Below are 12,777 nucleotides of genomic sequence, written 5' to 3'. Positions count from 1 at the left end.
AACTCTAAAAATGTGTATTTAATGAAAGAAACATAATATAACCTTCTGTTATACATCATTACAAAGAGTATTTAAAAAGGTTTTTTTTTCACTCAAAAACAAGTTCAGAGATGTTCAATATGGCCCCCTCCAGACACTCGAGCAATATCAACCCGATACTCCACCTCGTTCCACACTCTCTGTAGCATATCAGGCGTAACAGTTTGGATAGCTGCTGTTATTTCTCGTTTCAAATCATCAATGCTGGCTGGGAGAGGTGGCCGAAACACCATATCCTTAACATACCCCCATAAGAAAGAATCACAGGGGGTAAGATCAGGGCTTCTTGGAGGCCAGTGATGAAGTGCTCTGTCACGGGCTGCCTGGCGGCCGATCCATCGCCTCGGGTAGTTGACGTTCAGGTTTCATAACTAACCTTTTTCGTAGGACTCTCCATACAGTTGATTGTGGAATTTGCAGCTCTCTGCTAGCTCTGCGAGTCGATTTTCCTGGGCTGTGAACAAATGCTTGCTGGATACGTGCTACATTTTCATCACTCGTTCTCGGCCGTCCAGAACTTTTCCCTTTGCACAAACACCCATTCTCTGTAAACTGTTTATACCAACGTTTAATACACCACCTATCAGGAGGTTTAACACCATACTTCGTACGAAATGCACGCTGAACAACTGTCGTCGATTCATTTCTGCCGTACTCAATAACACAAAAAGCTTTCTGTTGAGCGGTCGCCATCTTAGCATCAACTGACGCTGACGCCTAGTCAACAGCGCCTCAAGCGAACAAATGTACAACTAAATGAAACTTTGTAGCTCCCTTAATTCGCCGACAGATAGTGCTTAGCTCTGCCTTTTGTCGTTGCAGAGTTTTAAATTCCTAAAGTTGTGGTATTCTTTTTGAATCACCCTGTATATGTCATACGACAAAACTATAACGCTGGTATCGTCTGCAGAAAGTACCAATTCTGCCTGATGAATATAAAGTTTAAGGTGAGTCACACACATAAGAAAGCGGAGCGGGCTCAAAACTGAACACTTGAGTGATCCCTTAGTAACTTCTCCCCACGTATTAACATTTTCTTATCTGCCAACATTATCTGAATTACTGTTTGAATAATTTATTGCACATATTAGTCATTGTTTCATATTATGATGGCCACTTGAAATACTGGCCAAAACCCTGAAATATCATTTTGCAACATGTCGTGGGCTCCAGCCAACAATTTGATAGAAATTGACTTCAGCCTCAAACACTGTGCATTTGAAGGGATAGCCTTTGTGACTGAGTTTAACGTCAAACACCGTTTCGCATTGTAGGAAAAGATTCCCACAAAGGAAATTGTCTAGTGGGTGGCAACTATTTAGAGTGATTCTTATTACTGTATAAGTCATCACTCGAATCAGGTATACTTTATTCATGATAATGTGATGTGTACAAAATGGCATGTAGAACAGTTCTTATTGGACGAGCCGCTCGTAGACAATCTCCTTGATCTTGTTGTTGTCGGCCATCCAGACAGACCCTGATTTGCCATCTCGGATGGCAGTCATCAAGCCTTCAGCGATGAAGTCAGGCCTGTGAAGATAACACACGCACTTTATTTACATTGTTCCAGAAGAACATAGCTCAATAAGTAACAAAATCTGTAATTCCAACTTCCACATGAAGTTAAGTACTAGCTGGGAATTACCGGAGAAATTATTTTATTGCTGTAGAGTGTATGCTTCAGAAGTGAGAGAGCAGTAATCAGCAATAGACGAAGGTTAACAATGTACCACCGCCAAGTGCAGTATAATTATATATAATGGACAAAGATGGCCAACAATCACAGCACAGCACCTGGCTTACTACTGCTTATAACAATTTATTTCATATCTTATGTATATAATTTCTGGAGTGAGTTTCTGGTTAGGGTCCATCAGGTTACATTTAGAGATGGGAAACTCACCATCTTCATGTGCACCACAAATTAACAGGACATGATGTTACTGCACATGTATCTCGATGTAGCTTAGTTTTAAAAAATCTAACTGGGGTGGACTAATGAAATAAACTGGATAAAATACAAATATAAAAAATAAACTTTGCATCACCTCGGTTCCGAGAGTTCCGGAACCTGTACAGAAAATTGGAATAGAGATCAACATAAACATCATTTTCTCCATTTGTATTGCTCATGAAAACCACACACTGCATTTTTTACCACCATGCAGCGAGTTCAGATTGTTGTACACACCGGTCCCTTCTGCATTGGTATGCATGTATTCGTCGTTGCATACTACCCATAAGTTCATCAAGGCACTGTTTGTCCAGATTGTCCCAGTCCACAATGGCGATTCGGCGCCGATTCCTCAAAGTGGTTGGTGGGTCAAGTCGTCCATAAACAGCCCTTTTCAATCTACCTCAGGCATGTTCGATAGGATTCATGTCTGGAGAACATGCTGGCCATTCTAGTCGAGCGATGTCGTTATCCTGAAGGAAGTCATTCACAAGAACTGATGACCATAGATGTTAAGTCCCATAGTGCTTAGAGCCATTTGAACCATTTGAACCATCCACAAGATGTGCACTATGGAGGTGCGAATTGTTGTACATGAAGACGAATGCCTCACCAGTATGCTGCCGATATGGTTGCACTATCGGTTGGAGGATGGCATTCACATATCGTACATCCGTTTCCGCGCCTTCCATGACCATCAGCGGAGTACGTCGGCCCCATATTATGCCACCCCAAAACAGCAGGGAATCTTCACCTTGTAGCACTCGCTAGACAGTCCATTCAGCATGTTGGTGGGTCCATCTGTACCTTGCTGCATGGTGTCGTGGTGGCAAAGATGCACCTCGCATGGACGTCGGGAGTGAAGATGCGTATCATGCATCCTATTGCGCACAGTTTGAGTCGTAACACTGCACGAAAAGCATTATTCAACATGGTGGCGTTGCTGTCAGTGTTCCTCCTAGCAATAATCCGTAGGTAGCGGTCATCCACTGCAGTAGTAGCCCACTGGACGGCCTGAGCGAGCCATGTCATAGACAGTTCCTGTCTCTCTCTATATCTCCTCTATGTCCGAACAATATCGCTTTGGTTCAGTCCGAGATGTCTGCACACTTCCCTTGTTGAGAGCCCTTCCTGGCACAAAGTAACAATGCGGACGCGATCGAACCGCGGTATGGTTGAACTGCAAACAACACCAGCCGAGCATCTCCGTCGTGGTGGAATGACTGGAACTGATCGGCTGTCGGACCCCCTCCGTCTAACAGGCGCTTCTCATGCATGGTTGTTTACATCTTTGGGTAGCTTTAGTGACATCTCTGAACAAAGGGACAGTGTCTGTGATACAATATCCAAAGTCAACATCTATCTTCAGGAGTTCTGGGAATCGGGGTGATACAAAACTTTTTTTGATGTGTGTATGTTAGTTCTTGTTTTAGTGCAAAACACAAAGGTAATAGTCCATGTACTGAAACCAATCGCCCAAGGAAGTTAATCGTTATTTACTTTTTCTATTTTATTTCCAAGGTAGCAGGAATCCTAAATGTGTGCAGACTGTGGTCCCCCGTTATGATGTTAGATTTATCGCCATTCATGTCCCTATTACTCCTCATTATTTTAGTCTTTCTTTAGTTTTCTCTCAATCCATATTCTGTGCTCAGCAGACTTGTCATCCCAATCAACAGGTCCTAAGTCTTACACACTTTCAGCGAATCTTATTGGTGGTCTCCCATGAAATGGTCCTGACATTCCTTTCTGTCATTGCTTCATCAACACTGAGGTTAAAGAGTAATGGAGAGAAGGCAAGGATGCAAATTTAGTCACTTTTTAAGCCAACCATTTCTTTGTTGGTCTTCTTATTGTCCCCCTTCAGTCTTGTACATGTTATACAGGGTGTCTGTAAAGTCTCATAGTTGTTGTTGTTGTTGTCTTCAGTCCAAAGACTGGTTTGATTCAGCTCTCCATCATACTCTATCCTGAGCAAGCCATTTCATCTTTGAGTAACTATGGCAACCTACATCCCCCTGAATCTGCTTACTGTATTCATCCCATGGTCTGCGATTTTTACCCACCACCCCCCTCCCCCCACTTCCCTCCAGCACTTAGTATGTGATCCCTTGATACCTCAGAATGTGTACTACCAACCGATCCCTTCTTTTAGTAAGGTTCTCTCACAAATTTCTCTTCTCCCCAATCGTATTCAGTACCTCCTCATTTGTTACATGATGGATACATATAATTGTCAGTATTCTTCTGTAGCACCATATTACAGAAGCTTCTGATCTCTTCTTGTCTAAACTGTTTATTGTCCATGTTTCTCTTCCATACGTGTCTACACTCCATACAAATATTTTCAGAAAGGACCTTCTGGCATTTAAATCTATTCTCCATGTTAAATAATTTTTCTTCTTCATATACGCTTTTCATGCCATTGCCAGTTTACATTTTATATCCTCCCTACTTCACCCATAATCCGCTATTTTTCTTCCCAAACAGCAAGACTCATCTATTACTTTAAGTGTCTCATTTCCTAATCTAGTTCCCACAGCATCACCTGATTTAATTCAACTACATTCTATTATCCTCGTTTTGCTTTTGTTGGTATTCATCTCATATCCTCCTTTCAACACTCTGTCTATTCCATTCAACAGCTCTTCCAAGTCCTTTGCTATCTGCGACAGAATTATAACGTCATCGGCAAACCTCAACACTTTTGTTTCTTCTCCTTGGACTTTAATTCCCGCTCAAAATTTTTCCTTTGTTTCCTTGCTCAATATACAGATTGAATAACATCGGGGATAGGCTAGACTCTTGTCTCACTTCCTTCTTAACCACTGCTTCCCTTTTGTGCCCATTGACTCTTATAACCGCCATCTGGTTTCTGTACAAACTGTAAATAGTCTTCTGCTCCCTTTATTTTACCGCAGCAAGCCTTAGAATTTGAAAGAGAGTGTTCTAGTCGACATTGTCAAAGGCTTTCTCTAAGTCCACAAATGCTGTAAACGTGGGTTTGCCTTTCCCTAACCTATCTTCTACGAGAAGAAACTTGTTCCTACATTTGTCCGTATTCGAAGCCGATCTTCCCCAATGTCGGCTTCCACCAGATTTTCCATTATTCTGTAAATAATACGTGTTAGTGTTTTGCAGCCGAAGCTTATTAAACTGATAGTTCGATAATTTTCACACCTGTCAGCAACTGCTTTCTGTGGAATTGGGATAATTTTATTCTTTAAGAAGTCTGAGGGTATGTCGACTGCCTCATATATCTTGCTCACGGATGTAAGAGTTTTGTCATGGCTGGCTCTCCCTAGGCTATCAATAGCTGTAATGGAATGCTGTCTACTACTGGGGTCTTGTTTCGACTTAAGTCATTCAGTGCTTTGTCAAATTCTTCACGCAGTATCATATCTCTCTTTTCATCTTCCTCTACGTCCTCTTCCATTTCCAAAATATTGCCCTCAAGTACACCTCCCTTGTATAGGCCCTCTATATACTCATTCCACCTTTCTGCTTTCCCTCCTCTGCTTAGGACTGGTTTCCCATCTGAGCTCTTAATATTCTTACAAGTGTTTCTCTTTTCTCCGAAGGCTCCTTAATTTTCATGTAGGCAGTATACATGCTTCTACATCCTTACATTTGACCTCTAGCCATTCCTACTTAGCCATTTTGTACTTCTGGTCGTTTTCATTTTTGAGATTTTTGTATTCCCTTCGCTCACTTCATTTATTACATTTTTATATTTTCTCCTTTCATCAATAAAATTCGATATCTCTTCCGTTACCCAAGGACTTCTACTAGCTCTCGTCTTTTTACCTACTTGATCCTCTGTTGCCTTCACTATTTCATTTCTCAAAGCTACGTACCCATTCTTCTTCTAGTCTATTCCTTTACTTTGTTCTTGTCAATCGTACCTTCAAAACCATCTAAAACCTTTTTCCTTTCAGTTTATCCATGGATCCATCCATGTCGTTAAATTTCTACGTTTTTGCAGGTTCATCAGTTTTAGTCTACAGTTCATAGCCAATAAATTGTGGTCAGAATCCACATCTGCCCTTGGAAACGTCTTACAATTTAAAATCTGGTTCCTAAATCTCTGACTAACCATTGTATAGTCAATCTGAAGTCTTCCGCTGTCTGCAGGTCTCTTCCATGTATACAACCTTCCCTGATGATTCTTAAAGAAAGTGTTACCTATGATTAAATTCTACCAGGCGGCTTCCTCTTTCATTCCTTTCCCTCAGTCCATATTCACCTAATAATTTTCCTTCTCTCCCTTTTCCTACCGTCGATTTCCAGTACCCAATGACTATTAAATTTTTAGCTCCCTTAACAACCTGAATAATTTCTTTTATTTCATCATACATTTTCCTCAATCTCCGCCTCATCTGCGGAGATAGTTGGCATATAAACTTGTACTACTTTGGTGGGTGTGGTCTTCGTGTCTATCTTGGCTACAATAATGCGTGCACGATGCTGTTCATAACAGATTGTCCGTGTTCCTGCGTTACCCGTATTTGATTTTATATTTATAGCCCTGTTTTCACCGGACCAGAAGTCCTGTTGCTCCTGCCACCGAACTTCACTAATTACCACTACATCTAACTTTAACCTATCCATTTCCCTTCTTGAGTTTTCTAATCTATCTGCCCGATTAAGTGACCTGATATTCCACGCTCCGATCTGTAGAGCGGCAGTTTTGTTTCTCCTGATAACGACGTCCTCCTGACTAATCTCCACTCGTAGATTCGAATGGGGGACTACTTTACCGAAGAAGATGTCATCATCATATAACCATACAGTAGAGCTGCATGCCGTTGGGAAAAATTACGGCTGTAGTTTCCCTTTCCTTTCAGCCAGTCACAGTACCAGCACAGCAAGGCCGTTTTGGTTATTGTTACAAGGCCAGGTCAGTCAATCATCCAGACTGTTGCCCCTGCAACTACTGAAAAGGCTGCTACCCCTCTTCAGGAACCACACGTTTGTCTGGCCTCTCAACAGATACCCCTCCGTTGTGGTTGCACCTACGGTATGGCCATCTGTATCGCTGACGCGTGTAAGTCTCCCCACCAACGGCAAGATCCATGGCTCATGGTGGGAGGGGGGGAGGTGGAACTGCCATTGCCATTTTTTAAAAAAATCATGCCTTGGAAACTATTAGAGACAGAGAAACGAGATTTGTTTTAAAACGTTTAGGAGCTATCAAAATTGTTTTCCTGTGCAATTTCTTGCAGATGTGACTTGGACTGCATCAAATAGGTGACAGACCAGGATAAGGTACATGTGTCATCCGGTGCGCCTAATCCATGTCTGTGAGTACGATACTACATAATTATCGACACCAGCATGGGAAGACACCATGGGCAGAAACAAGCATAATGAGATGGTTCAAGAACTTTAGACAGGTGTTGAACGCGATTTGCGGAAAGCACGATCAGTTGTCCGTAAAGTATTTTAAAAGCACTTACTTACAAAATCCAAATGCTCCAAGTGTAGCAGCCAAACGCTCGTTCTCTGCGGTACGCATTAGAGTGTTCCAGGCTGGTCCCTACAGAGGCTGACAATGAGTACCTGGAGAAGTGACTGTTCCCAAATGAAGCAACGTTACACATTTCTAAACAGCCTTAGGATTTGGGGCTCCGGAAACGCGCGCAACTCACGTGAACAGATCGGTTAGTGTTTGGTGTCTCCTAATTCATGGTAGGTTAGACCATTTTTCTTCACAGAGAAAAAGGTATTGGAAATGTTTACTTAGGCATGCTCCAATGGTTTTCGCTGCCAAAGGTCGATGAGCTGCGGCCATGTATCGTCTTCCCGTATGATGGCGCAACCCCGCATTGGAGATCCAAGGTGTGGGTGTGCTGAGTGACGCGTTTCCTGACAGCTGCCTGGGTCGTGATGGTCCCACCGCATATCCTCTGCGCCCTCCAGATGTGACGCTACAGACTTCTTTTCGTGGGATTACGTCAAGCCTCGCGTGTACACAACACTTGTCAGTGACACGGCTACTCTTCCTGCACGAATCTACATCTACATGACTACTCTGCAATTCACATTTAAGTGCTTGGCAGAGGGTTCATCGAACCACAGTCATACTATCTCTCTACCATTCTACTCCTGAACAGCGCGCGGGAAAAACGAACACCTAAACCTTTCTGTTCGAGCTCTGATTTCTCTTATTTTATTTTGATGATCATTCCTACCTATGTAGGTTGGGCTCAACAAAATATTTTCGCATTCGGAAGAGAACGTTGGTGACTGAAATTTCGTAAATAGATCTCGCCGCGACGAAAAGCGTCTTTGCTGTAATGACTTCCATCCCAATTCGCGTATCATATCTGCCACACTCTCTCCCCTATTACGTGATAATACAAAACGAGCTGCCCTTTTTTGCACCCTGTAGATGTCCTCCGTCAATCCCATCTGGTAAGGATCCCACACCGCGCAGCAATATTCTAACAGAGGACGAACGAGTGTACTGTAAGCTGTCTCTTTAGTGGACTTGTTGCATCTTCTAAGTGTCCTGCTAATGAAACGCAACCTTTAGCTCGCCTTCCCCACAATATTATCTATGTGGTCTTTCCAACTGAAGTAGTTCGTAATTTTAACACCCAGGTACTTAGTTGAATTGACAGCCTTGAGAATTGTACTATTTATCGAGTAATCGAATTCCAACGGATTTCTTTTGGAACTCATGTGGATCACCTCACACTTTTCGTTATTTAGCGTCAACTGCCACCTGCCACACCATACAGCAATCTTTTCTAAATCGCTTTGCAACTGATACTGGTCGTCGGATGACCTTACTAGACGGTAAATTACAGCATCATCTGCGAACAACCTAAGAGAGCTGCTCAGATTGTCACCCAGGTCATTTACATAGATCAGGAACAGCAGAGGTCCCAGGACGCTTCCCTGGGGAACACCAGATATCACTTCAGTTCTACTCGACGATTTGCCGTCTATTACTACGAACTACGACCTTCCTGACAGGAAATCACGAATCCAGTGGCACAACTGGGACGATACCCCATAGGCCCGCAGCTTGATTAGAAGTCGCTTGTGAGGAACGGTGTCAAAAGCTTTCCGGAAATCTAGAAATACGGAATCAACTTGAGATCTCCTGTCGATAGCGGCCATTACTTCGTGCGAATAAAGAGCTAGCTGCGTTGCACAAGAACGATGTTTTCTGAAACCATGCTGATTACGTATCAATAGATCGTTTCCTTCGAGGTGATTCATAATGTCTGAATACAGTATATGCTCCAAAACCCTACTGCAAACCCACATCAATGATTAGGTCTGTAGTTAGATGGATTACACCTACTACCCTTCTTAAACACCGGTGCGACCTGCGCAATTTTCCAATCTGTAGGTACAGATATATCGGTGAGCGAGCGGTTGTATATGATTGCTAAGTAGGGAGCATTCACAACTGTTGCCGCTGCAGTACTGACATGTACATTGCAAAGCTCTCATATCGCCTTAATGCTCTGTGAGTGACAGGTGGGACACACAGTGAAATCCTAGCATAGACGCAATTCCTCTAATATTTTCCAAGTTATGCTGCTTTCGGTGAGACGTTTGTTTCTTGACTTCTAGTCTAGTTTCCATTATCAGTCGCTATTTCAGAACTTCCTCCCTGGTGCCTGTATCTTCCTTAAGGACGAATTTATGTAACAAATCCTCAGCTTTTTCCTATCCGTCTGTGTATTATTCGAGTCAGCAACTTGGATGCATGAGATGTTATGCTGATTGTGCGACAGTTGTCGCATTTATCCGGTCTCGCTAGCAGTCAGTTTTTGTTGATGATATACTTCCCACAGCCTGATGGTATGTCTCCAGACTAATACTGTAGATTCTACATACCAACTTGAATATTCGTTTGGTTGCAGTCTCATAAATGCTGCGCACAAACTACAATACTCGTTTGCTTCCAATTTACTCCACTGATATTGTAAATTCCAAAGGAATGTTATCAATCTCTTCGCAATTCTTCCAAAGTTCTGTCACACTAACAGTTGATTCTCCAATGTCTTCCTAATCGACTTCAATTTCTTCTTCTATCACATCATCAAACAGCTCTTCTTTCTCTTCCTTGTAGGGGCCGTTGATGTGATCTACGATACATTCAACGGTAGAATTCCTTCAACATTCTTAATGCTGAAATACTTGACTTCAAATTCACCGAAAGTTTTCCTAAGCCTGGGCATTTCTTTTTCGATTTCTTAACATTTTTTCCGTTGCCATTTCGCTTTAGCTTCCTTTCGTTTCATATAACTTCATTCCTACGTGATTTGTGTTACTCTACTCCTTTCTCTCTCCTGAATGTTTTTGTGTTTCCTCCTTTAATCGATTAATTGAATTATTTCTTCAGTTGAAGGTTTCTTCGCACGTACCTTTCTTGTATCTATAGCTATCTCTCCACTTTCTGTGAGAGCCCTTTTGGAGATGTCAGTTCCTCTTCAGCTGAGCTACCCACTGGGGTATTCATTATTGCAGTATCTACAGCTTCAGAGAATTTCAAACTCACTGCATCGTTTCTCAGTACTAAAATATGCTACTTCTTTACATACTGATCCTTCCTGATCCTGTTACACTTCTTCATTACTAAAGTGTGGTTTGATCTATGTCTCCTCCATGGTACAATCTAACATCTGTTTTTAGAATTGCTGTCTCATCAGGAATTAACACAGCTCGTTTCTCCGTGTGCCTCGAGGCCTCTATAGCAAGGATACCTGCTTCTTTCATGTTTTTGAACAGTCTCTTTACTATTACTACCTGAAATTTATTTCAGATGTCATGGAGTTTTTCTCCTTCCTACTGCCAAGTCGATATTCCCCCAGAATTCTGTTTTTCATTGCTTCTCGTACTAGAGCGTCACAGTTCGCCACGACTATTAGATTTTCATCTTTCCTTAAATGCTGTGTTGCCCCATCACTGTCTCCGTATCATCTCTCTCTCTCTCTATTCAGTGTCTCCACATTATCTCTCACTCTATCTGTTCATCTTCTACTTCTGACGACGGCTTATATAGCTGAACTGTATTTGTAGGCATTGTTTTGCTGTTGATTCTGATAAGAATAATCCTGTCATTTAGCTGTTTACAACTACGCCCTCTCTGTCCTGCCTTCCTGTTCATAACAAATTGTACTCTTGTTATACCATTTTCCACCGTTGTTGATATTACCTTATATTTATCTGACCAGCAGGTGCTTAAGATATGAACATAACCGAACCATTAGTTTAGTAATGCATGGTTACTTAACACTAAGGCACATTTTGTACAGGAGAATGGAGCTGTTTGTAGAAGCAATCTTTTTTTATTGAGGACATATAATTTTGTATTCTGGAGAAATACAGGAAGAGTCCAATAAATATTTCCCTACATAATTTATTAAAAGGTAGACTGAAGAAAATCAAACCTAAATTTATAACAATTATACATTTTGGGGAAGCTTATGTCACTGTAGAGTGGAATACATAAATAATTTGGAATTCTGAAGGTAGCACGCGTAAAAGGGAGCTAAAAATTAACTGCAACTAGGACATAAACCAGACTAAAATTAAAAAAAAGTTGAAGGACACGAAAGCAATAATTGAGAAGGAAGTGAACAGCGTTGTAGCCTATCCCCAATTTTATCCAGGGTGTACACGGAGCATAAGGGAACCAGTAGAAATTCAGACAAAGAATCAGAGTTCACAGAAAAGGAGGTTTGTGATCACACTGGTTCTGTCACAGAAGGAAAACGATTTAGAAGGTGAGTTGAAGGGGACAGATAGTTTCTAATAAGGGGCTATAAAATGAATATCAACAAGAGTAAAACAAGTTGAAGGACACGAAAGCAATAATTGAGAAGGAAGTGAACAGCGTTGTGGCCTATCCCCAATGTTATCCAGGGTGAACACGGAGCATAAGGAAACCAGTAGAAATTCAGACAAAGAATCAGAGTTCACAGAAAAGGAGGTTTGTGATCGCACTGGTTCTGTCACAGAAGGAAAACGATTTATAAGGTGAGTTGAAGGGGACAGATAGTTTCTAATAAGGGGTTATAAAATGAATATCAACAAGAGTAAAACAAGGGTGAGAGACTTTAGTCCAATTAAGTCAGATGATGCTGTGGGAATTATATTAGGAAGTAGGTATTAGATGAGTTTTGTTACTTGGAAAGTGAAATAAGTGATAGCAGCGGAAGTAAAGAAGAAATAAAATACAGACTGGGAACGGCAAGGCAAATTTCTTAAAATCTAACACAAATTGAAGTGTTTGGAATACTTTTCCTGAAAGTTTTCGTTTAAAAAGCTGTTATAAGCAAGCGAAACGTGGACGATAAACAGTACTGACAAGACGAGTACAGAAGGCTGAGAAATGCAGTGTTCCAGAGGAATGCTTAAAGTTAGAAAGGCAAAGCGCATATCCAATGCAGAAGTACTGAATTGAATCGGTGAGTAAATTAAATGTGTGGTACAACTGGCCGGAAAGAAGAGACGATGATGGTGATGGTGTGGTAGTGTGGTCACACGATGGCAAGAAATTTAGCACCCACGCTAAAATTTAAAGAGACAACTTTGGATATCGGTCGAAAAATTATTAAAACGGAAATTGTCGTCCTAAAAATTTGCACACACACACACACACACACACACAGACACACACACACACGCACGCACACACACACACACACACACACACACACACACACACACACATTCACACAAAGCGCACATCACCCCAACACACGCCCACTTACACACAAAACAAATCATGTTGTCAGATACAAAACACAATA

General features: G+C 41.7%; 1 protein-coding gene across 1 annotated transcript in view; it reads right to left on the bottom strand.

The window, feature by feature from the left end:
* Nucleotides 1–1,391: 1,391 nt before the first annotated feature.
* The window catches only part of LOC124607353 (15-hydroxyprostaglandin dehydrogenase [NAD(+)]-like), a 53,356-nt gene continuing 41,970 nt past the window's right edge, over nt 1,392–12,777 (bottom strand). The window contains exon 7 of the mRNA XM_047139654.1: nt 1,392–1,572. Coding sequence (XP_046995610.1) covers nt 1,455–1,572 — 118 coding nt within the window. The 3' untranslated portion in view covers nt 1,392–1,454. The remainder of the gene's footprint in view (nt 1,573–12,777) is intronic.

This window comes from Schistocerca americana, chromosome 3 (genome assembly GCF_021461395.2).
Source record: "Schistocerca americana isolate TAMUIC-IGC-003095 chromosome 3, iqSchAmer2.1, whole genome shotgun sequence".
NCBI classification, from domain to species: domain Eukaryota; kingdom Metazoa; phylum Arthropoda; class Insecta; order Orthoptera; family Acrididae; genus Schistocerca; species Schistocerca americana.
Note: the sequence above shows the minus strand (reverse complement) of the source record. Positions and strands in the feature narration are given on the sequence as shown.